Genomic DNA, 25,293 nt, shown 5'->3' with positions numbered 1-25,293 from the left:
ACTCCAAAGAAGTATTACATCATGATACTATATCTTAAATATATCTGTATATGTTTATAATATTACATATATTATATATGATGTATATAATATATATCATATATAACAAATATACTATGTATTTTCAATATATATTTACATACATATATATACATACATACACATATACCTTGTTATGGTAAAATATACAGACCATAAAATTTACTAGTTTAACCATGTGTAAGTATCCAATTCAGTGCCATTAAGTACATTTGCAATCATGGGCAACCATCACCACTATCCATTTCCAGAACTTTCTTTCCACCCCAAACAGAAACTGTACCCATAAAACAATAATTTCCCATTTCCACTCCTCCCATCTCTGGTAGCCTCTATTCCATTTTCTGTCTCAATGAATTTGCCTATTCTAGGGTCCTCGTGTAAGCAGCATCATTATACAAATTTGTCCTTTTGTGGATAATGGATGTTTCAGACAGACAGGAAGGAGGATGATGTCAGCAGACTCCTCCAGATGATGTCAGCAGGGTTGCATCCCTGCTCATGGCACAAATCGCTTCTTATGAAGTCTGGCCGGGTCTGGAAGGGCAGCTGCCAGGCTTCTGCTCTCCTGTGAGGCTGTCCTGGCCACAGTGGAGCCTTGTGTGTGATCCATGCGTACTGGGCATGAGCCCGAATAGTTGAAGCTGTGAGTTCCTGATACTCTCACTGCCCTTGGTTCCTGGGGCGTGGAAGTCACTGTGACCTGGAAGATGACCTTCCCCATGAAAAAGAAAGCCAGCCTCTGCTTTTCCTGAGTGGTTTTTGGCTTATAATTATCAGTGACGTTCTCAGCATTGAACACTTGATTAAGGCAGTCTTGGAAAGCCCAGCATTTAGGATGTGGGAAATTCTACCTCCAGAACTCTAATCTCAGAGGGGACAGTCGATTGCCACTATTTATTTGAAACAGCTGTCCTTGAGCTTGCTCTCTTAGTTGTAGAGATAAGCTTGAAGAATACGACCTCCTTTACTTGTGATTAGATGTTGAATGTGTATGTTCAAGTTCATCAGATGCCCACATAACAGTGCATAGGCCAGCCTATTTTCTTTTGATAAAAATGATTCCAAAGTGACTTCAAAGGGGACTGACCAAATCTTACCATATTGGTCTAAAATCTCCTGGTGTCCCTACAAGATTCTTGCCTTGGATATTTCCTGTCTACCACCTAGTATGGTTTGTTTTTTGTTTATTTTTTTCTTTGAACAGTAGACTTGCTGGTTTACTTTGGATGACATTCTTTCTTTCCACTCCCTCCCAATTCCTTTCCTTTTTTAATTATTGCTTGAAAATTCTCTTGCTTTGCCCCTCAATTTCATTATTTTTCTGGGTAGCGTGGTGGAAATTGACATAAGGTTTGGTTGCTAGACACATCGGTCTTCAGAACCTAACTGTGCTTTACTAACTGTGTGACCTTGGGCAAGTAACTTAACCTCTTTAAGACACAGAGGAAGAATCTGTGGAAACAAATGATTTGTTATTCTCAGGAATATTGATAGGATGGCTCAAAAATAATTTGTAAATGTACCTAATACATAGCCGAGCAGCGCACATCTACAAACTTTTTTTTTAGTTTAATGTAAACCCTCCCCAGTCTGCCTTCAGCTGATCTGAATACCTGAAGCAGAACCCCAAAAGTTCAGAGTCTTTTCAGATCTAAGCTGTTCTAGGCTCCAAACACGCTGTGCTCAATGTAAGTGGGGTGACTGACAGCTAGTGTTCACCAGACTTTGACACTGGATCCTCCTGTCTTCCAAGAGAGCAGAGACCACCTGACGCCGCCCCTGAGCCGCTCCAGTCCAGGCTGTGCCAGGGAGGGGATGTTCCAAAGAGACATCGAGCGAATAAAGCCCAGCATACCCTTGAGCTGGCCCCACAACCTGGAAGTGACACAGGACAAAGCCCCAGAACCAAGGAGGCTGCACTGCGGTTGTTTCATCCTGCAGAAGGGATCCTTTTAAGTAATCCTGGGCCTGCTCACCTGCCTGTTGTTACCGGGGCAGATAACTCTGAGATTCTTTCCCCAAGAGAGACTGGGGCGCTGGCGGAGCGCGTTCGGCCTCTCTAGGGGTGAAGAGACATCGTGCACTCAGCCCTGCTAACGGTCAGGGCTTCGGTTTCCAAGTGTGAAAGCTTCCTATTTGGGTTGGCAGCTTCTCCCCAGCGTCCACCTGGATCTGGATGCAACCGCGGCGCAGCAGCGACGAGACCGCCAACCCTCGCTTCCAGAGCACAGGGTGGTGATTAGGTAGGAGGCGGCCAGGGAAGTCCTCGTCGTCGGGCTTCGCGCGGAGCAGCCAGCTGAGGTCACGCTCGGGGCAAGTTTTAGGTCTCGGTTGGGCGCGTAGATCTCCGAGCGGACGAATCCCAAGTATTCGGGAAGTTCACTCCTTATCTCAGGCAACTGCACTGAACGCCAAACACCGCTGCCCGGGCTCCTGGGGCTGGGAATTCATGCCCACCGGGTCTGCGCGTTATCTCCGTATTTCAACCCCCGAAAGCGCGTTTGCGCCTGGGCCCCCAGCNGCTCACCCAGCGAACGGGGGTGAGCGGGCCTGGGGCGCGCGGGCAGGGCGAGGCTGCTGCAGGGGTGAGGTGGGGCGAGGGACGCCAGGGCTGCCTGCGCGAGCCTGAGAGCGCGCCGGGNGAGGGCTCAGGAGCCGAACCTCGGGGCTCTTTAGCGCTGGGCGACGGTCAGTGAGCCCAAAGCCTGCGCTCTGCGTGGTCCCAGGCGCTGTGCTCCTGGAAGCGCTGGGTTTTCTCGGTTCCCCAAAAGCGCGCACACAGATGTCGAGGGCCCGCGGAGGACTCCCTCCCAACACACCCACACCTATGTTTGGATGTCTGGTGGCAAAAAACCATAAACTTTCTGCTACTTAACCGAGCTGGGTTAGAGCACGAGGGCGCGGCAGGTTGTGTGGCCCGAGCCCCCACTGAGAAGTCCACCTGCTGACCCTGCGGTGGCGGGGAAAGCGGAATTGGTGCGATTCCCCACCGCCACCCCCTCCAGCCTGCCTGTGGCCACGAGCTGAGGCTTGCCACCCCCTCCTGCCACGTTGATAATGTCTGCAAGGAGAATGCGGAGAACCTCCAGAAGAGGGGTTATGTAGCCCGAGTGGGAATCAAGACAACGAGGAAGGGGTGTATTCACGAACCGTGCTTTCCATGTTACTGCAGTGTAACTTGGAAGGATCTTTGAACTGGAGGTGTGTTGGGAAAGCGCAGAGGATTGAGTGAGGGTCGTCCAACTTGGGTTCCGTGGACTCTGTCCTAAAAGGCTGAATACCAGTGAGGTTTGGGCAAAGTCGAGAACCTTGCTTGCGTGAGAAGTAGGAGGGTCCCTGCCCTACCTCACTGGACGGTTTGGAAGGTAACTGGAGGGAGAGTAGAGTTTTGACCAGCTGAAGTGTGGTTTCCATAAATCAAGGTATCGCCACGTTGCTGCCCACACCTTGCCCTGGCCACCAGCAGACCCTTGTTTGGGGCAGAGGTAAGGCAGTAACTTTAGGGTAGTGCTGGCACTTCGCTGCTTACCTGTCCACAGTATCGGGTTGTGGCTGTTCCTCAGTGTGTTGTTCTGCCCCCTCTTCCCAGCACTGCTACCTGACGCTGCGCATCGGTGTGACATCAGGGGACGGGAACTGTGCCTTCCTCATCTTCTTTAGGGCCTGACGGAGATGCTAGGAAAGTTGATGAAAACTGGTCATGGCCTCTGGGGGTTAGAACTGATCTGAGATGCTCTTCATGACTCTGAAAACATCACGAGCTTTCTAAAGTTGGAGTCGTTTTCCCACACAGGAAGAACTCTGACAGAGCCAAGGATAAACCTGCAAGGATAAGCATTTTAATTTGAATGGCCTTTAGAGGAAGATACGCAAAGAGGTACAGAAAGAGTACATGTGCTTGCTAACACATCTTCCCCACCTGTCAGAGGGCACACAAATAATAGCTGTGCCAAATTTGAATAGTTTCCCTTGTTGCTAAATTTAGATTCATATTTCTCATATGGAGAGAGTCACATGGTTGGTTGCGTTACTGTTACACTTTAAGCAGTTCTTTTTAAATAAGCTTGTCTAGCCTTCCAGAGATTATAAACATGAGCAATACTAATGCCTGTGTATCAATCATATTGTATTTTTTTTAAAGAGTTAAGTAAGGTACCCAAGTCCGTGTCACCAGGACCTCTGATTGTTTTTTCATTTTCATTTTTTTAAATATTTTTTTTTGAGAGGCAGAGAGAGACAGAGCATAGGCAGGGAAAGGGCAGAGAGAGAACGAGACACAGAATCCAAAGCAGGCTCCAAGCTCTGAGCTGTCAGCACAGAGCCTGATGTGGGGTTCAAACTCACAGACCTCAAGATCATGATGACCTGAGTTGAAGTTGGACGCTTAACTGACTGAGCCACTCAAGTGCCCCAGTTTTTCATTTTAATTAAGTGGACTTGAAAGATGACTCATTTACAAAGTTGGGAAATAAAACTAGGTCTCCTTAATTGTGCTGTCATATACTGGACTGTACATCTTTGTAAAATAACACTGATGATGATGAAAAGTTAACTCTTACGGAATATTGTGTGCCAGACTGAGATATGCATGTTATAATTCGTTAAGTTCTCAAAACAATCTGTAAAGAAACTGAAGCACAGAAAGGTTAAGTGCCTTGCCCAAGGTCACACAGCTAGTAAGTGAGGAATTTCTCAGATTGGCCTAAAAACTATATTTGATTGGGGCTCTTTTTTTCCCCCTTAATTTTTGCACTGTGTTTTATCCCCCACACGCAGGCAACATGATGGTGACAGGGGGCTTTGGAGTAAGTTTCCAGGGTCCGAATCCTGAGCTTGCTGCTGCCTTGCTATGTGGTCTTTACTTCTTCTTCCTGGGCCTCAGTTTTCTCATCCACAAGATAGTAATAATAATCCTATATTGAATGGATGCTTTATTTCTCACTGGAACGCGAAGTGTGAGCTGTGAAAGGGAAATACTGCCAGCAGGTAAAAGGAAGTTTCAGAGGCAAGTGTTTTTGTCATCATTAACAGTTGGCTGGAAAATGACAAAGGAGAAGCTGAGATGATCTACACACTTAAATATGATCTGCTCAACAACTAATGTTTGAAAATGACTTAAAAACATATTTTAGTTCAGGGGCACCTGGGTGACTCAGTTGGTTAAGTGTCCAACTTTGCCTCAGGTCATCATCTCACAGCTAGTGAGTTCGAGCCCTGCGTCTGGCTCTGTGCTGACAGCTTGGAGCCTGGAGCCTGCTTCAGATTCTGTGTCTCCCTCTCTCTCTGCCCCTCCCCTGCTTGGGCTCGCCCGCACTCTCTCTCTCAAAAATATATAAACACTAAAAAGTAAAAAACGTATTTTAGTTCTGTTCTTGGATCCTTAGTTTTACATTTATTGAAAGAGATAAATGTAAATTAGACGTCAGAGTTTTTGGGGCAGGTGACATTGAAAAGCACCCACGGCCAATAGGTGCTCTTCTCCAGTTGATTTCACATGATGAAAACTGAAGGGCGGTGTGGGTTTTTTTTTTTTTAATCCTTACACTTTTCTACATTCTTTTATTTCAACAATCTATAGTGGGTCAGGAAACAAGTGTCCTGGAAACATATGTAAAGTACCTCCCTACTTTCTCTTTCTTTCTTTGGAATTTAGGACAGCTATTTTAAATGCGATAGGTCAGGAGACTTGAGCTTTTATTTATGCACATTTCAAGGGTGTTTTAAACTGTCAGATCACTTGAACTGTCCTATGACATATATAAAATCTGTTTTGTTTTGTTTTTTTGTCTTGTGTTGTTTTGTTCTGATGGCTCACTCTTAGTTTAAACTCTTGGCGTTTGTGGCGATTTGGGCCAAGGCCGCTGACATTGCCAGCAGCTACTTTGTGCTTGATAAACTTTGATATTCTGCAGAAATGTTTGAATCCTTGAGGTTTAAAGGTCTTTCCTTCATCCCTGTGCTGTTGTGGGTAAGAATGTACTGGGCACAAGACTGCCTGGGTGTGAAATGCTCCACTTATAGGCTGTGCCTCGGGTTCTCATCTGTAAAATGAAACTAGTGTTGTTGTATCTACCTCGTAGGTTGTTAAAGGGATCAAGTGTTTGTGGGTGTGTGTGTCTATAGAAACCTAGAACAGTGCTCAGCATCTAGTAAATGTCACGCACGTGTTAGTTATGAACTGATGACGATGACTAAGGTAATAGGTGAGTGCTCTGGAGAAAGAAAAATAGGGCAATAAATGAGGACGGTATGCACCTTAGGGATGCAGTTTTAAAAAGGGTGATGAGGAAAGTCTCATTCCAAAGGTAAATGTGAATAAAGGTGGGGGTGCAGAAGACTACAGAGGAGTATAGGGGAAGGTTGCGGAAGGGTATAGAGGTGTAGGGATATAGAGGTGGTAGATAAAGAGGTCAGAGAGGTAACTCAGGGACACGTGGACAGATATTGCAAATGTGAAGGGTTTTTTGTTTGTTGTTGGTTTTTGTTTTTTTTAACTTTTACCGAGGGAGTTTGCTTATGGAAACTTTCAAACTTAAAAGCAGAGGGAATAGTACATGTATCCTTCTCTCATTTTCAACAATTATCAGCATGGCCAGTTGGGTTTTATCCATATCCCCCACTGGCACTTCCCACTATATTATTCTAAAGCAAACGCAAGAGGGACGGCTGGGTGGCTCAGTCAGTAAAGTATCCATCGTTGGCTCAGGTCATGATCTCAACGTTGGTGAGTTTGAGCCCTGCATTGGGCTCTAGGCTGTCAGCTCTGAGTCTGGAGCCTGCTTCAGATTCTGGCTCCCTCTCTTTCTGCCCTTCTCTTGCTCCACTCTGTGTCTCTCCCTCTCAAAAATAAATAAACATTTAAAAAAATTTAAAGCAGGGACGCCTAGGTGGCTCTGTCAGTTATGCATCCGACTTTGGCTTAGGTCATGATCTCACCATTCCAAGGTCGAGCCCCAAATCAAGCTGTGCTGACAGCACAGAGCTTAGAGCCTATTTCAGATTCTGTGTCTCCCTCTCTGTCTCTGCCCCTCCCCACTTGTGCTCTGTCTCTCTCTCTCAAAAATAAATAACGATTTAAAAATTTTTTAAAATAAAAAAACCGTTTAAAGCAAATGCAAGAAATTCTATCAATTGTTTCTAACTACATCTGTGTATATTTCTAAAAGATAGGCACTTGACAATACATAACCACAATATTTAACTGCATTGACTTTGTTTCCCATCTATAAGTTGAGACCAGGAGAATGTCCCTCACGGTGCTGGTTTAAAGATAAGGGTGGATGTCTGGCCTCTTGGTGTAGCGTCTGGCAACTGGTACCCAGTTACGGGTTGCCATCACTGATGGCGTTGCTGATGATGTTGTCTTACCAGTCCTTGGTTTTGTTTTGTTTTTCTCTTTTCTTTTTCTAGATAGTTCTCTTGTGGCATTTTCACTTCTACTTCTTCTCTCTTCTCTATACCTACTTCAGGCACATATGTTCAGTATTCCCTTTATTTACTCTCTATTTCCCCTTTCAGTTTTCAGTGCCTTAGTTTGCAGCCTGACTTACAGCCTGCGCTCCTACGAGCCCCCTGCCCATGCACCCCTGCGTTCTCCAGGCCTCATAGACCTTTTTGAAGAGAGATTGGTACTTCTCCCATTTCATTTTTTTGGACAGCATTATTGAGATTGAGATAGAATTTACATAACATACAATTCACCCACTTACAGTGTATAATTCAGTGGCCTTAATATATTCACAGATATGTGTCATCACTGTCATGGTTGATTTTAGAACGTTTAAAACCTGAAAAAGATATCCTGTACCCTTTAGCTCTCACTGTTTATGTTCTCATTCCCTTCTCCCCCCCTCCCCCAAATTCACTCATCTATGCTCTCTCTGTATATGGATTTGCCTACTCTGGACATTTCATAAAAATGCACCTATAAATATAATGTCTTCTGTGACTGGTGATTTCACTTAGTATAATGTTGTCAGGGCTCATCCTTGTTGCGGTGTGTGTTAGTACTTCACTTCTCATTGTGGTTCATTTCTGCTCTGATTTTTACTATTTCTCTTCTTCTACTGGGTTTGGGGTGCTCCTCTTGCTCTGCCTCTAGTTCCTGTAGGTGAGCTGTTAGATTTTGCACTTGTGCTTTTTCTAATTTCTTGAAATAGGCCTGGAGAGCAATGTACTTTCCTCTTAGGACTGCCTTTGCTGCATCCCATAGAGTTTGGATTGTTGTATTTTCATTTTCATTTCTTTCCATATATTTTTTAATTTCTTCTCCAATTGCCTGATTGGCCCATTCATTCTTTAGTAGCGTGTTCTTTAACCTCCATGTTTTTGGAGGTTTTTCCAGACTTCTTCCTGTGATTGATTTCAAGTTTCATAGCATTGTGATCTGAAAGTGTGCATGGTAGGATCTCAATTCTTTTATATTTATTGAGGGCTGCTTTATGTCCCAGTATGTGATTTATCTTGGAGAATGTGCCATGCACACTTGAGAAGAAAGTGTATTCCCTGGCCTCAGGATGTAGAGTTCTAAATATATCTGTCAGATCCATCTGGTCCAATGTGTCTTTCAAGTCGATTATTTCTTTAGTGATTTTCTGTCTGGTTGATCTATCCATTGCTGTAAGTAGAGTATTAAAGTCCCCTGCGATTAGCACATTCTTATTGATAAGATTGTTTCTGTTTGTGATTAATTGTTTTAAATATTTAGGTGCTCCCATATTTGGTGTGTAGACATTTCTAATTGTTAGTTCTTCCTGATGGATAGACCCTGTAATTATTATATAATACCCTTCTTCATCCCTTGTTATTGTCTTTAAAGTCCAGTTTGTCTGTTATAAGTATAGCTACTCCAGCTTTCTTTTGACTTCCGGTAGCATGATAGATATTTCTCCATCCCCTTACTTTTAATCTGAAGGTGTCTTTCAGTCTAAAATGGGTTTCTTATAGACAGCAAATAGATGGATTTTGTCTTTTTATCCATTCTGCTACCCTATGTCTTTTGATTGGAGCATTCAGCCCATTTACATTCAGGGTTATTATTGAAAAATATGGGTTTAGAGTCATTGTGTCATTGGTGGGATTCATGCTTGTAGTGGTGTCTCTAGCATGTTGTTCCTTGCAACATTTTCCTCAGAGAGTCCCCCTCAGGATTTCTTGTAGGGCTGGCTTAGTGGTGATGAATTCTTTCAATTTTTGTTTATTTGGAAAGATTTTTATCTCTCCTTCTATTCTGAATGACAGGCTTGCTGGATAGAGGATTCTTGGCTGCATATTTTTTCTGTTCATCACATTGAAGATCTCCTGCCATTCCTTTCTGGCCTGCCAAGTTTCAGTAGATAGGTCTGTCACCACTCTGATAGGTTTCCCTTTGTATGTTAGGGCCCTTTTCTCCCTAGCTGCTTTCAAAATTCTCTCTTTGTCCTTATATTTTGCCATTTTTACTATGATATGCCGTGCAGAAGATCGATTCAAATTACGTCTGAGGGGAGTCCTCTGAGCCTCTTGTATTTCCACATTTACTTCCTTCCCCAGGTCGGGGAAGTTCTCTGCTATAATTTGTTCCAGGACTCCTTCAGCACCTTTCCCTCTCTTCCACTTCTGGAATTCCTGTGATACAGATATTGTTCCATTCGATTGTATCGCTGAGCTCTCGAACTCTTCTTTCATGTCCTGGATCAGTTTCTCTCTCTTTTTCTCAGTTCTTCTTTTTCTATAATAGTGTCTTCTAAATCACTTATTCTCCTTTCTACCTCTTCAATCCGTGCATTGGATGCCTCCAGTTTATTATGTATCTCATTTATCGCATTTTTAAATTCATCATAATTGGGGCGCCTGGGTGGCTTAGTCGGTTAAGAGTCCGACTTTCGCTTAGGTCATGATCTCGCAGTTCGTGGGTTCGAGCCCTGCGTCGGGCTCTGTGCTGACTGTCGGTTCAGAGCCTGGAGCCTGTTTCAGTCTGTGACTCCCTCTCTCTCTGACCCTCCCCTGCTCACACTGTCTCTCTCTCTCTCTCTCCTAGAAATAAATAAAAAAAAATTAAAAAAATGTTTAAATTCATTATAACTATTTTTAAGCTCCATAGTGTTTGTAGCCATAGTTTTTCTGATGTCCTCCATACTTTTTACAAGCCCAGTGATTAATTTTATGATTATTGTCCTAAATTCTTGTTCAGTTATGTTGTTTATATCTGTTTTGAGCAGTTCTTTAGCTGTCATTTCTTCCCGGAATTTCTTTGGAGGAGAGTTCTTCCGTTTCATCATTTTGGTTAGCTTTCTATCTCTTGTTAATTTTAGATTTCTGTCTCTCTGCTCAAGTGCAGCTTGTGTACTCTGCCCCTGCGAGTTCTGCTGTATTAGAGAGGGCTCTTTGACTGTTCAGGGCCTGTCTGTTCAGGAAGTGTTATTTGAATGATGTCTCTTGGTTTCTCTTGTTGAGTGTTTGGTTATTTTGTTTCCTTACTATGTGGGACTCTCCACCATGTGTAGTTTGGCTTGTTTCTTGAGGCAGCCCTGGAAAAAAAAAAAAAGACAACCACAGAGGGAACAAAGGTACACCAACACACAGACAAAACCAATAAACACACAAACCCAGGCTCAGGTAAAAACAACAACAACAACAAAACAGCTCTCTGGAGGCGATGGGTGTTGTTTGGTGTAGGCAGGTCTCGCCTCCACTGTGTCCGCTGGCCTCCCTGACGGCCCACCTTGGTGGTTGTGGGGAGAAGAATGGCAACTCCCCAGTCCCTTCTCAACCAAGCATTGCAAATCCCTTCTTTGGGTTCAATCTCCCTGTGCTGAGGATGTAGCCAACGTGGGCTGAGTTCTATGCCCCGCGCCCCGCCTCGTTTCCAGGTCCCAGTCCGCGGGCTTTGTTTATACCGCCCTAAACAGTCCTGCAGGTCGCTGCTTCCCTGCAGCCGGGGGTTGAGTGGGGGGTGGGGGCAGTGTCGCAGCCTCAGATCCGCTGGGGTCAAGCAGGGATACAACCGGAGTGTGTTTGGGGAACGTAGTAACTTCAGGTCCGCAGGGTCCGCGGCTACCGCCGCTTCACCGGGCCGCCGCTGCCATGGATGGTGCCGGGCGTAGGGCAGTTCAGATTTTCCTGGCGCTTTCTGGGACTGGGGGCACCTAGTTTAAAGTCAGCACCCCAGCCAGAGCTAAAAAACACTCTCTTTCCAAGCCGAGGTTTTTGTCTTCTCCAGGGATGGTTCTATGAGCAATCTCAGCTTCTCTTTCCTTTCCGCTGGACTCGCGACAGCTCACCACCACTCACTGGTTTATCACTCACCGCAGCTGCACGCAAGCTGGGTTCCCTCCCCTCTCTCCGTATCTCTGGGCCCCGTCCCGCTTTTACCTTCCCCAGTTCGTACTCACGCACTTATGAGGTTTCCTTCCCAGTGTACTCTGTCTCTTTCTCTTCCCAAACTCCTGTGGCTCAGTGTCCTACGACTTCAGGCCTTCTCTGTTTGAGAGATGGGTGCAGGCGAAATGCACGGAGCTCCCTACTTCTCCGCCATCTTGCCCACCTCCACCCCATTGTGGTTCAATAATGCCGCTATTGATAGCTATATGGCTGTCCCAATCTTGGTTTACCCATTCATCAGTTGATGGACATTTGCATTGTTTTCACTTTTTGGCTACTGTGAATAATTCTGCCATTAACATGTGTGCACATATGCTTTCATTCTCTTTGGTATGTACTCAGGAGTGGAATTGCTAGGTCAAATGGTAACTGTATATTTAACCATTTGAGGAACTGTCACACTGTTTTCCAGTACGGCTCCTCATTTTATTTTGCCTAAACATGGAAACCCCATCATTGTTCAAGTGCAGGTACCTTCCCTTACTTTGGGTAAATTTTTGAATTAATAATATTTTTTAAGTCTTATTCAGTTACCTAGTGTTGATGTATAAGTCATTTTTTATTTGTTATTGTTTTTTATATAAAAGGTTTTAAGGAAAGCATTACCTCAGTGGTGGTAGGTACCTTTAGGTTACAAGATGATTTATTGGAAAGCAGGAAACAAAATGCTGTTTTCATGAATTTTTAAATTACATAATATATTAGAATAGCCGTGCCTATATAAGGTTTATAAATAAAAAGATAGTCCCATATTATAGATGTATGTACGAGACTTTTTTGTTTTTTACACAAATCGGTGTTAATTGTAACATTCTGGGCACAACTGTTCTAAAGACATGGAATCCAATATAGTGGTGTGGTTCTTAATCCTTTGTTTTGTAACAGATTTAACAGGAAAGTTCTTAAATTTACTTTGCTAATGAAATTGAAAATATCCCAACTTCAGCCCCAATGATATACACATTGGAAGGAGCTTTGGATCAGGTGTCAGAGTTTTGTTTTTTGTTCTACTGGTAATTACTAATGGTGAGGCCTCAGTCAAGTCCCCTAATGTTCTTTATTTCCATTCCCAAATTGCCATAATAATACCTGAAATATTTCACGCAAATGGAACATGTGACATACGCAGTGACCACAGGAAGTTAGTCATTTGTGTATCTTGGGCAACCTTGCAGTTTTCTTAGGCAAATAGTTGCCGTTCCTTGATCTGTGTCTTTTTTGGGTCTTCCCCGGCTAACCTTACCCCGCCCATCTGTCATAATTGCTTTCTGTCCTTCTTCTGTGTTCTTCTTACAGTGGACCTTCAAAGTTAAGGGTCATTGCCAAAGGTAAGTTGGTCTGGGAGGAGTGCATGTGATGCCATGCCAGCATCATTGCCATATGCCATTGCAATATAGCACTGTTTCCTTCCTGGTTCTTTTTGTGTTAGAACACAGAGTTCAGCATGTGCTGTGGGGAAGATGCAGCTGTGTGGAGATGGTGGTTTACCCTGATTACTGACCACGTTGTGGAAGCTGCGGAATCGCTTTGTCGGGCATCTTAATGCTTTCTGGTTGATAAGTAAGGGTTTGAGTCTCTCGACATCCTTGGGGGTTGGAGCTTGTTTAAAGGCAAAGCATGAAGGGAAATAGATGGGAAGAGGACTGGGGAGCTGTGTGAACGAGACAGCGTCCCTGCTGTTTGCTCACTGCAGTTCATTCTTACTGAGCATGCTTAAGGCACCTTAAAATTGGCATAAATGAATTTTACCTTTTACCCCAACTCTTGTTTGTGTTTTCTATTCTCTAACTTCCTTTATTCTAAGAACACAGTTGAACAGAAACTTTAGGTCGTGATCTCCAGTATCTTCTAAAGGTTGACATCTGTTCTTGATGTTCTTCCTTAGACAACAGAAATAACCACAACAGAATGATTCGTAGGTACTGAATGAAAATTTTTGTTGAGCACCTATTATGTGCCTCTGTTCTAGGTTCTGGAAACAAAGCAATGTCCAAAGTACAATTAAAAAAAAAATGTCACCCTCAGAGATTTTCCATTCTAGTGGATTTTAGTGTTTGAGTTAAATACAGTGGAGATTGGTGCTAAGGAGTAAGGAAGGGGGGAGAGGAATTGCTGGCTGGGACAGTTGCCATGACATAGGGTGGCCATGGAGGCCTCACTGAGAAGGTAACATTTAAGATGAATCTCAGTGCTCCTAATCATGTATTCAGTTGGTAGTTGGTGCTGGGGCTGAGAAGATCTTAAATCCAAAATCTGACATGCTTGTGTCTCTTCATGGAGTCACTCTAAGATTGTTAGGGGTATTGGGAGCTAAAACTGCTCATCTGCATCAAAGTTCTGGCTGCTTATGGTCTGAAAGATGTTTATGAGGGCCCTGTAGAGGTCATGGTGGCTCATGCCCAACTGAGCCGTCCACCCCTTTTGCAAAAGTTGCATCTTTGCAGTCAGTATCGTGGCTCTGAGGTTGCCCTCACTATGCAGTCATTCATGATGGAACTACTGACTTTCATGGGCAGAGACCCATCCAGAATGACTTGTTAGGGGGAGTGCAGGAGTCTCTCTCTTGTCTAGGACCTTTGCTACTGCATTTATGGGAACTAGTAGTAATCTGGCCTGTGCTCACCCTCAGTAGGAAACTCGCAGTAGACATGACAGTAAGCTTTGCAGTTTGACTTACCTTCCTTTAAAATGTTTTCGGAAATTGCTTTTATCTTTGTACTTAAGCCTCTCTGATTCCGAGCACCCTACTTATGACAGCGAGATGCATTTTGGGAAGATGCCAACCACGCTTACACCCATTCTACCTGCCGGCTGTCGGCGCTGAAACATATGAACGGATATGTTCAATCACCGTCTCCTCTCTGCCAGAACATAAGCTACTGGAAGAAGCACCGACTTATTTTACTCCAGTGCTTCTGAAACAGAAACAATGCCGGCCGTGTAATAGTTGCTCAATAAATATTTGTTTAATTGAATGATTACCAAACGACAAGCAAGGTGACAACGAGCCAAAATACCATACGATGGTATCTCGTAAATTATCTGTTGCCCCAAAGGTCAAGCAGTGGAGAGGTGGACCTCCTGGACTAGCACCAGCACTTTGTTTCTCACCATAGCTCCGTCCTGTGTCGGTCTCCCTCTCGGAGAGGTTCATACTTCTTAATGACTGTCCAACCTGGTTTGTCATCCTCTCCTTGCCACTACTCAGCCTGTCCTTAGACATGGCTTTTAATCTCTATGGGCCTATCCCAGGTCTGAAAGGTTCTCGTTTTATCACCTGGAAAAGCCAACACCTGCTAGTTATTTGTACGAAACAAGAACACCTGTCTAGAAGGAAGTGGAGCAAGCACCACTTCTGAAAATTACTTTTTAAAAGGAAGTCTGTTTTTGCTCAGTGCCGTTAAGTCAGTTCCATAGCTGGGCGGCTCATAAATAACATCATTCTTTTTGAACTATTGTCTTTAATTGGTTTGTAAAAAAACACGGGGGTCCCTGCCACTTGTCATTGGTTCGATGCTATGCATTTTTTTATGTGATGTCACATCTGCGTTCCTCTTCCCCACACAAGAACATCTATGACATGTAGAGAATTGAGCACAGAATATGACTCATGTAGCTTCATTTGCTTGGAAACCATGATGTTATCATGAGCTATGGACTCAGTGAAAATTGGGAAAATTTAGTTAAACAAATTTAACAAAAAGCAATATGAACAAAGTTATTCATTGCTTTATATTTTGTAATTGTGAAAAACTAAAAATAAATTTCCATCAGTAGTCTAAGTAAATTATGATCCTTTTATATTATAGAAAGTGGTTAAGATAGTTAAGAGTGATATACACCCTCAAGAGCTTGTTTAGAGAAAAAGAAGTTTCATCTTAGATTTTGTCCAGTGTGAGCTCATGTGTACAAAAGAGAAAACAAAATGCATCTTCTGATCTGATGTGTGTATGTTAATTCATCGGGAAAGGTCTGGAAGGGATAAAGTAGTTATCAGTGTCATTTCCGGGGCTGAGGTAGGATTGGCGGATTTGTCACCCAAGTGTGAGTGCTTCACTCACTCTAGGCTTCTGTGTTTTTGCCATTTCATAAATACACAGTCATGATTCCCACTTGTAATTTTGATGCCCAGAATTATTGGAGAGGAAAAGATGTGCAACAAAGAGAAATTGGGGTACCAGGTAAGATTTCAGGTCTGGAGAAGGAAGACGATGCGCTTCAGATTGCCACCACATCCCGTGATATTTTGTGAGCAGTGATTTGAAGCTTATGCAGTATTGTGCAGTATTATGTGTATATCATGTGTATGTATATGTATATGTGTATATATGTATGTATATGTACATGTGATACACACATAATACTGCACAACACACACATATATGTGTATATACATACATATATGTCTGTGTGTGTGTATACCACTTCAATAGGTTTGACCTAGAATGGAAGGTCCCCAAATCAAGAAAACCCAAGGAATTTAGTACAGTTTTCACACATACCTTCTTTTGGCCTATTTGTAAGCGTTAAGAAGAATGTCATACCTTTGGGAAACATGAACTCACTTCTATCCTTGTATGAATAATTCTGTCACAGTAACAGAGCAGCTGTATCAACCTCGGAAGTTGTCTCTCTAGCTCATGATGTCATTTCCACCATTGGATTTGTTCTTTCAGTCTGTAAGTTTATTGAAGTCCCATATGTGACCCTATGTCTGACCTGGCAGAGAACAGACAAGACCCCTGTTCTCATGGAGCCTATAGGCGGGGGGGATGGGAGGGGGCAGATTAGGGGGTGGAGGGAGTGACAGCAAGGAGCAGGAAAAAAAATCAGGAAGTGAGGCTACTAGGATGAAAATGAAGCAAGGTGATGTGATAGGGAGTAACTAGGGAACTACTTTAAGAGAGGTAGTTAAGAAAGACTTCTTTGAGGAAGTAATTGATAAACCAAAGCATGCAAACAAGACAGGAAGGAGCCAGATGTATGGTCAGTTGGGGGGAGAAAGAGCCTTCCAGGCAGAAGGGCTAGAACAGCAGCATTCGGGTGGGCAAGAGCTTGTAGGACTGAGTTTGGTGCGTGCTTGGGACTTATGGAGGTTGGACAGAGATAAGTGAGAGAGGTCTGCGGGACAGGATCGGGTCATGCCTTAAAGACAAGGTAAGGATTTTGGATTTTATTCCAGATTTGATGAGAAGTTGTTGGGGGGTGGATGGTGACTAGGGGAATGACATCTGATTTATACTTTATATTTATATTTTCTTTAATATTTATTTTATTTTTGGGCAGTCACAAGCAGGGGAGGGGCAGAGAGAGGGAGATAGTGGGTCTGAAGCGACCTCTGCTCTCTGACAGGCTGACAGCAGCGAGCCCCATGGGGGGCTTGAACTCACAAACTGTGAGATCATAACCTGAGCTGAAGCAACTGACCGAGCCACCCCAGTGTCCCGTGATTTACACTTATAAAAGATCTCTTTGCATACCTCTTGACTATCAGTTAGCAGAGTTGAAGCAGGGAGACCCACTGAAAAGATGGGACGAGGCCCAGGTGGGAGAAGATGGTGACTTAGATTAGAGCGGTAGCTATAGATATGAACTTGCTAACGGATTAAAGATGGAGAACTGAGGAAAGATAGGATCAGAGAGAATGTCCCAATTTCAGGCTTTAGCAACTGGGAGGTGTGGTTCCCGAGATGGGAAAACTAGGGAGGAGCAGATCTGGGTGAAATTAAGGTCTTTTTTGGATGTGTCAGGTTGTGAGGCCCCCTGGATGACTATCAGAGAGGCAGTAAAATTTGCTGGCCCATAGTTCCGGGGGGCAAGGGAGGGGTCAGGCATAGGGATCCAGGTGGGAGATATCTGGATACATAATGATGGTATTTAAAGCCCTGGAACTGGGGCACCAGGGTGGCTCAGTCAGTTAAGCATCTGACTTCAGCTCAGGTCATAATCTCACGGTTCGTGAGTTCAAGTCCTGCATCTGGTAAGCATGAGTTATGCTCTAGCTCTCTCTCCTCTCTCTCTCCTCTCTCTCTCTTTCTTTCTCTCTCTGCCCCTAGTAGGATTCTCTCTTTCTCTGCCTCTCTCTCAGGCTTGCTCTCACTTAATGCCCTGTCTCTCAAAAAAAAGACATAAATAAATAAAGCCCTGTAGCCCTGTTCTCCACTCTCCCTTTAAGCTGAGCTCGCAGAAGCCGACCACTTCCATCTCCAGGCCTTGTTCTTGCTGACCTTGCTTGTGCTGACCAAGGTTGCGTTGAGCCTCACAGTGTGAAGGACCCTGGAAGAATAGAAAGTCACGTGCTGGGCCAGTGGTTACAGGGACCAGAGTGCTTCTCTTTTATTATAAACTAAGTCACATAAAGCAAAGTTTTTAGTGCTATTAGTTGTCCTCAGTTTCACATGCCACTTGTCTACCTTGCAGAAATACAAACACAGATTAAATAAAAATAAGGAACTGTGAAAATGTGTCTTTACTTCCAAATGGTATTCCCATTTAGGGTTGGACATTTAATCTCATTGGAAGAATGCGTGGCTGTCTTTCACTTTTGTCTGTTTTATCCGCAGTGTGCTTATCTGACCGTATCCGTGTATAAAAGCAATCTTCGTTTATCTTTATGCCTTGAAAACCCTTTCCTATCCTGATGTCACGCCTCGTGTGCTTTGTTGCCAGTTTCATCGCTGATTTGTTTGCTTATTTCTTGTCAATCCAGGTGGATTTTACTGTATTGTACAGAGTGAAGTACAAACTTATTTATTTTTCGTTCCTCCTCCTCAAAAGATTTTGGAGTTACAAATACGACTGAGTTCTTATTTACCTGGAATGGTTTTTGCTCATTGCAGAAAAGCTCTCTGGACCTGAGCCAGCCTCGTGGTGAGTTCAAGGCCCTAAGCCCGTAGTACAACGGAGTTCACACCACTCTGAGCCTGGAAAGATGGTGTCACAGTCTATGGGCCGGCAGGATTCTCCCGTGCACCCTTGGGAAGGGGTCAGCAATGACCCTGGCGACATTGATGGTTCGCCCAGTCTCCTGGACACTGACCAGCCTCCTCACAAATCAGACGTCATGTTCATGAGGCACCGAGCTGCCTGGATTAACCCCCAGTGTGCGCAGCAAGAGCTACAGGATTTGCTGCCTCAGGTGCCGACAGGGGAGAACAGTGGGAGCCACTTTGGAAGGGACACCATCCCTCCCCTGGGTCCTTCACCATCATCCCCTGGGGAGTCCATGGTGGAGACATCACTGTCCAAGGACAGTACAGACCCTGCCTGGGGCTCCGGTGACAAGAGCAGCGACTTCTCTTCTACCTCAAAGGAGGAGCAGGCAAGGCTCCCAGGACACTCTCTTCAGGTGTCTGTGTTCACAGGCTCCAGGATTTCAGCTGCTTCCTCATGTCCAGAGGCTGACAGTGCTTTTTTGAAGCCTTCCTTCCCGACAGCTTCTGCTGATGAAGGTAACTTCAGTCGAGACTTGCCTCATTCTTGTCTGTTCACATGCAGCTTTGCCTTGGTCAAAAGCCTGTCTTACTGTCTTCCTTATGAGGAAAGAAGTCCTGGCTTTCCCCTCTGATCGGAGGCCAGTACATTAGCGCATTTCATCTTCTCCAGCCCAGCTACCTGGGTGCCTGGATGGTCACAAGGGGTAAAGTCAAGAATTTCCGTTTTCCTTCCATAGCAAGGAAATGTCATCTTTGCTCCGCTTAGGGGGCCGTCCATGCCGGCTGCCATCTTTGAGTGGAGTGTGCCTTCCGGAGTTTCCAGCTGAAGAAGTTGTCTGCAAGCAGGAGTATTATAAGTGCTCTCAATCCAGTGTGGTGGTAGAGTGTGTTGCCAGACAGATTGGGCTCCATTTCACACTAGTACTTTCCTAGGAGATGAACTCACCTCACCACCATTTACCTGGACAGGGTGTGACTAGAAGCTAGTCGGATTTAAAAACAGTAATCGCAATTTCCCCAGAGACTATACAAAACCTTTTTTTCCCATTAAAACAAGGGCTCCCATTGCTATGAAGTAATGCACAAATTCCCCAAATAAGAGAAATGTATGTAAATGCCACTCGAGAGCCAATACATTCTCTTATTGCTGTTATAATTTGTGGCATTCTATTTTTTTTAATGTTTATTTATTTTTGAGAGAGAGACAGAGAGAGACAGAACGTGAGTGGGGGACGGGCAGAGAGAAAGGGAGACACAGAATCCAAAGCAGGCTCTAGGCTCTGAGCTGTCAGTACAGAGCCTAACTCCGGGCTCAAACTCGTGACCTCGAGATGATGACCAGAGTCAAAGTCAGATGCTTAACCGACTGAGCCACCCAGGCGCCCCAATGGCATTCTAATTTTTTAAAAAAAATAATCATCATAGTTATATTTGTATTCATTTATATTTTTGTTAGAACCCTAGTTCAAATACTCAATGAAGTTTCTTCTTTCCTAACAATTTGAACACTGCTGGCCTGCCTGTATGTGTGTATGTACATACGTAGGCATTTATTTTGCATGTATATACATAGGCATTTATTTACTTCTCACTAGCAAGAGCCAGCCCTCCACTTTTCCTAAAGCATGGGTTTCCGTTGGTTGTATTGGAAACACTTTTGAAAAGTCGAAGATGATGATGGTCTTTTAACGTATTACTCATCGCTTAAGAATAGCAGATTTTGGACCGTCTTAAAATGGGTAATTTTGAAAGAAAGACTAGATTTGGGCAAAATGACACGTTCTACCGGAAGTGGTTTTGCAATTTAAAATTTTGCTGTAGTTTGTCTTTCTCCCAGAAAGAAAACAGGTACTCCAGCCCCTTTTGTCCAAAGACAACAATTTCTCTAACTACCTTTAAGAACCATCTTCAACTTGGTAGGGGGATGCATCCCATGGGATTACAAACAAAGGAAGTCCTGAGTCATCTGGTCTTTCTTGGCTGTGGGACGGCATTGCGAGAACAGGCATTTGCTGCTAAGACACAGGATTTTTCCTATGACTGCTGCATCATGAAGTACAGCGGCACACTTTTCGTTTTCTAGATAATGTGGTAGAGAAAGACCCTCCCCCACCCCAGCCTGTAAGCACTTCCTGAGGCTGGAAGAAACAGTCCCACGGTTCCCTTTCTCCTGGCATAGGATTTAGGTATTTACGGAGCACATTCACATGCCTTATCTCCTCTGATCTCCTAAGAGAATTATTATCCAGTTTAAGGCAGGAGGACATTTCAAGGCAGTGGCACAACAAGCAGTAGAGAGAGAGCTGGGACTGGAATCCATGCTGTTTGACTCTCCTCTGTACTTCNATGACCCAAGCGAAAGTCGGACGCTTAACCGACTAAGCCACCCAGGCGCCCCTCTCCTCTGTACTTCTGCTTCTATACTCAGGGTCCAAACACTGTGACCTTCAGGCCAAATCCAGGCCTCCGGATTTTACAAAGTTTTGTTGGTGTTGCTGATGGCTGCTTCCTCGCTCCGGTGGCAGAACGGCATAGTTGCACTAGGTGGCCCTCAGATCCTGCCATATTACTCCCTAGTCCTTTGCAGAAAATGCTTACCCACCCCAGTTGGATCCTGACACTAAGAGAGTCGACGTCGCTCATGGAACAGTCACTCTCTTGAAGGGGTTGGGTGATGGCTTGCATCTCTGTCTGTCCCCTTGGGAACTGTCTGGTCATCGAGACACCCGTGGCATTTTGTCCTCATTTAGCGGGTTGGGACAACTGAGCACTTGGGGCTCTCACAGAAGGGCTTTGCCTGAAATGCTGCAAGAAGGAACCACATGACAGGAATCATTTCATTCGATGGTGTTCACTGCCAGTAATGGAGTGGCTTCAGGGTGCAGAATGGATGAGTCAGCAGGGTATACCCTCTGTGGTTTCTTCTTGTTATTGGCCTGGAGGAAGGCCGTTTTAGAGAAGCAGTGCTGGCCTTTGTCAGATAGATTTTGTCTCTGTAAACAAGAAGCTTTGGGCCAGTTGCAGTGCATGGGAGAAGAGATCCCACGAGTCTTAGGACTCTGCTTCTAGACTGTCCCTTCTCTCCCTTCTCCACCTCTTTTAGGTAGTTTCCATGACCCCCTCCTCTTTCTTTCATTGGTCTCCTACATTCCAGTGGTTCTCCCATCCCTCCTCTGAGGACCCCTGCCAAGTTGCTCCAAAAGGCCCTTGTAGGAACAATCACTGTAAAGGCAGTACCTGCAAAGCCTACCCCCAGAAGGCTCTGTCTTCTTCTGGCACCGTAATTTATTCTAGAATTCTGTTAATTTTTTAAAAACAGATTTTAGGGGCGCCTGGGTGGCTTAGTTGGTTAAGCGTCCAACTTCAGCTCAGGACATGATCTCACGGCCTGTGAGTCGAGCCCCATGTCAGGCTCTGTGCTGACAGCTCAGAGCCTAGAACCTGCTTCTGATTCTGTGTCCCTCTCTCACTCTGCCCCTCCCCTGCTCACGCTTTGTCTTTCTCTGCCTCTCTCTTAAGAATAAAGTTTTAAAAGAATTTTTGAAAAATTAAAAAAAAAAACGGGTTTTAAAGGCCACTGTCTAGAATTGCTTTGTTGTCTTTGAACGTCTTTTTCTCCGTTTTTAATACCTTGCTGCATTGGCAGGTGCTGTTCCGGTCGGTCGAAGAGCCGCTTCTTTGAATTCCTTCTCCCCAGAAGCGTTCTTGCTTCCTGTCAATGTAGAAAAGGTGAACACATTTTTTTCTTTAAAAAAAAAAAACCACAGAGAGTGTAAATCCTTAAGATAGTGTTGTTCTGACTTAAATCTGGAAACTTCACTTGATGAAACATGGCGAATAGGTTTCATTTCAACCTTTGGTTAGCAGAGGCCGCCAGGAGCTAAGGAGGGTTTGGGTTCTGAGGCCGCCTCTGCGCTCAGCTGGGAAGTTTCCCCTGATTGATGCATGATGTCTACCATTGGGCCACCACCATCCTAGGGGTTTATATCACAGTAAATTCAACTTGGGTTATCTATGGGTTGCAGTGGGCTAAATTTGATGTGCCTGGGAGATATGGGCTATACCTCATGTGATTACTCAGTTTCATGAACATTAAAATGTGTGTTGTGTTCATTTTTGAGAGAGAGAGACAGACAGAGCATGAGCAAGGGAGGGCCAGAGAGAGAAGGAGACACAGAATCAGAAGCAGGCTCCAGGCTCTGAGCTGTCAGCACAGAGCCCCATGTGGGACTCTAACTGAAGGACTGCAAGATCATGACCTGAGCCAAAGTTGGACACCTAACCGATTGAGCCACCCAGGCGTCCCTTAAATGAACATTTATATTCCTATCCTTAACTCTGCTTACATACAGGTTCTTGATTTTCAAGTTAATACGCCCTCAGTGAAAAACAGTTGATGCTTTGCAATTTAACTGATAATTATTTTTCTGCAGGAAAATGCCCACTTTTATGTAGCGGACATGATGATCGCCGTAATGGAGGAAATAAAGTATACCGTCCTCAGTCAACAGCACACACAGAACTGCAGTGCAGAAGGAGCCAGTGCGCCACTCGGGAATGATCAGGCGGACCCTGAAGCGGCCTCTTATACGAGCGTTAAGCAAGAATCTGGATCTTCCAGTTCCTCTGACAGTGGCTATGAAGGCTAGTGGGGCAAATCAGAGCAACTTTGCTGCGTTCGCGACTTAATCTCTTTTCCATCACATCGCGAAATATATCTTCACATCCTTTGTCTAAACCTTCCTGGATAACCGTGATCCTCGCCATTTCTGCCATTTGGACTCGGCATCTATTTTCATGCTCCCCTCTGTCGTTACATCGATGTGTTGTTTATTCTGGGACTCCATCCTCCTTTGTGTTTGGCAGTGGCTGCTGGCTTCCCTCTGTGTTTTCTGCCTCGTGGCATTCCCCTAGCTCTTCTCACACATTGGTTTGTTTTTTTTTTTTCCGAATAGACCTCTTTCCTTCATTCCACAAACCAGGAGTCTGAAGTCCTGGGTGCCAGGAATCGACAAGCAACAAGATACATCCCTTCCCTCAAGGAACACCCCTGCGGGAGCTGGCTAAACACAGGACACTGTGTGGGGGTCACCTGGGTAGTGGAAGCAGGGGCCCCATGCAGCAGGCCCCAGAGCAAGAGAGGCAGGCTTGGTGTGGGCACCAGGGAGTCCTTTCTAGAGAGGAGGGTACCTCAGCTGGGAACTGAAGTTAGGACGCGTCATTTTCCTACCACTTCCTGAATGAGAGTCCTGCTTCAGTCCTAGATTCGTTCTCTCTGTTCACGTAGTGGGAGACCTTGCCTACTGCAGGATCTTTCCATGATTGTCCCTTGATATCTCCCAAACCTGTGTTTCTGTCCCATCCCTCTCTGACCAGTGTTTGTTCCATACTGCTGGGTCCTGTTTAGCTGGTTGGCAGGTAACTAAACTCACTTAACATGTCTAAACTAGTTATCTATCTATTCCTCCCTCACAACCCCCTTCCTTCCAAAAAAAAAAATGCCTTTTGATTTTCTTAACTTTAGCATCTTAAGCATGAGCCTTACAGTAAGGAGGGAGCACTCCCTCCAGGCACTACTGTGTGGCACAGTGACTGGCACAAAATCCATGCACAATGAACAGCTGTCGAATGCACTTCCCAGCGCAAATGGAAAGGGAAAGTTTTTCAAGGATACAGAGCATCCTCACTGAACCCAGTGATGGGAAACACAGAATGACCAGCGTGGAGGATCTGTCTTTTGTGGGGCCGTGTGGCCTCTTACCGCGTTGTGCAATTACTTAGTTCTCCTTTCCTGCAGCCTGACTTCTCCCCCCAGTGCTGCATCTGGTTTTGGCTCTGTAGCTCTGTGGTCTTCCCGACTGCCAGGTGGGGGCTTCACAGTGCAACCCAGTCTTGCAGGACCCCAGGTCCACATTCCCAAGGAAGAGCATGTGAGGGGGCGGGCTCTGAGTGGGCGTCCGCAGCTGGTGGGCCAGCTGTGGCCAGGGGAGCAAGGGAGTGTGATTTGGATCATCATCCCCTCTGAGGCTGCTCATGGAGAGAAAGGAAATGATTCCTATTTCAGTAACTCTTGTGCTTTATCTTTGGCTCTTTCTTCTTCTTTGTGCCTGTGTCTCTGCCCTGTTTCTAGTGAACTGATGAGCCCCAACTTCTTGGTAATCATGACACATCCCCTCGAATAGTTCCCCATTCCTGCCTTTGACCTGGAGCATCTCAGTCATTCAATAGAAAGTGCAGTTAGGTACTCATGGCACATTTGCTGCCTTTAATTTTCTCTTTACTCGCAGCTTATTTCCCCTCATCGAATACTACACACGTCTGGCTTCCTAGGCCAACTTCTATTCCTCTAAAATGGGCTGCTGACTTTGTGCCACATTTTATCCTCAGATTTTTAGCCTCATGGGATGTAGCTTCTCTGTGCCTTTCCAACAGGCATATCCTGGCATTTCCCATGGGCTTCAGTAATCCTGGCCAGTCAGACTCGACAGTGGACATGTCTCCCAAGCTCCTGCCTTCCTTTGCTTGGTCTAGGCTCTTCTGGAATACTCGTTGCCCAGGAACTTCATATTAGTTATTTCATCTCTCCCATCCTTTGAAAGCAGTCTCCTGCCACCAGCACTGTGACGTGCTCCCAGATTTGCATCCTGGAGCAGGACCACCATTCATGTGGAATCCAGCCTAAGTTGTGTTCCAGAATGTTCTATAATTGCCCATGTGCATGCCTCAGTCCCTCCTGGAGGTGTGTGGTGTGGGACCCTGCCTTCTTAAAGCCCATGGCACACAACTGTGTTTTCCTACAGTTGTGTGTAACAGTGTCTCAGCTCCTTGTGAGGTTTTAAACTCCTTGTTGGATAAGCATTTGTCTTATTGGAATTTGCCTTCAGCATAGTGTCTTCCTCAAAATAGGTATTTTATAAATATTTGTTGAATGGTCACGTGGAAGCTCGTGTCTAGC

General features: G+C 44.9%; 1 protein-coding gene across 2 annotated transcripts in view; it reads left to right on the top strand.

Annotated features, from left to right (window-relative positions):
• The first annotated feature begins 2,563 nt into the window (after positions 1 to 2,563).
• RUBCNL (rubicon like autophagy enhancer) overlaps positions 2,564 to 25,293 on the top strand; it is a 44,293-nt gene continuing 21,563 nt past the window's right edge. The window contains exons 1-4 of one of the 2 annotated variants that reach the window (XM_077778751.1): positions 2,564 to 2,582; positions 18,243 to 18,854; positions 21,985 to 22,067; positions 22,772 to 22,982. In XM_077778751.1, coding sequence (XP_077634877.1) covers positions 18,335 to 18,854; positions 21,985 to 22,067; positions 22,772 to 22,982 — 814 coding nt within the window. In that variant the 5' untranslated portion in view covers positions 2,564 to 2,582; positions 18,243 to 18,334. Of the gene's footprint in view, positions 2,583 to 16,290; positions 16,561 to 18,242; positions 18,855 to 21,984; positions 22,068 to 22,771; positions 22,983 to 25,293 lie in introns of those variants that run through there. The other variant, XM_077778750.1, reaches the window with a different exon arrangement.

Source organism: Crocuta crocuta, unplaced genomic scaffold (genome assembly GCF_008692635.1).
Source record: "Crocuta crocuta isolate KB4526 unplaced genomic scaffold, BGI_CrCroc_1.0 scaffold586, whole genome shotgun sequence".
NCBI lineage: Eukaryota > Metazoa > Chordata > Mammalia > Carnivora > Hyaenidae > Crocuta > Crocuta crocuta.
Note: the sequence above shows the minus strand (reverse complement) of the source record. Positions and strands in the feature narration are given on the sequence as shown.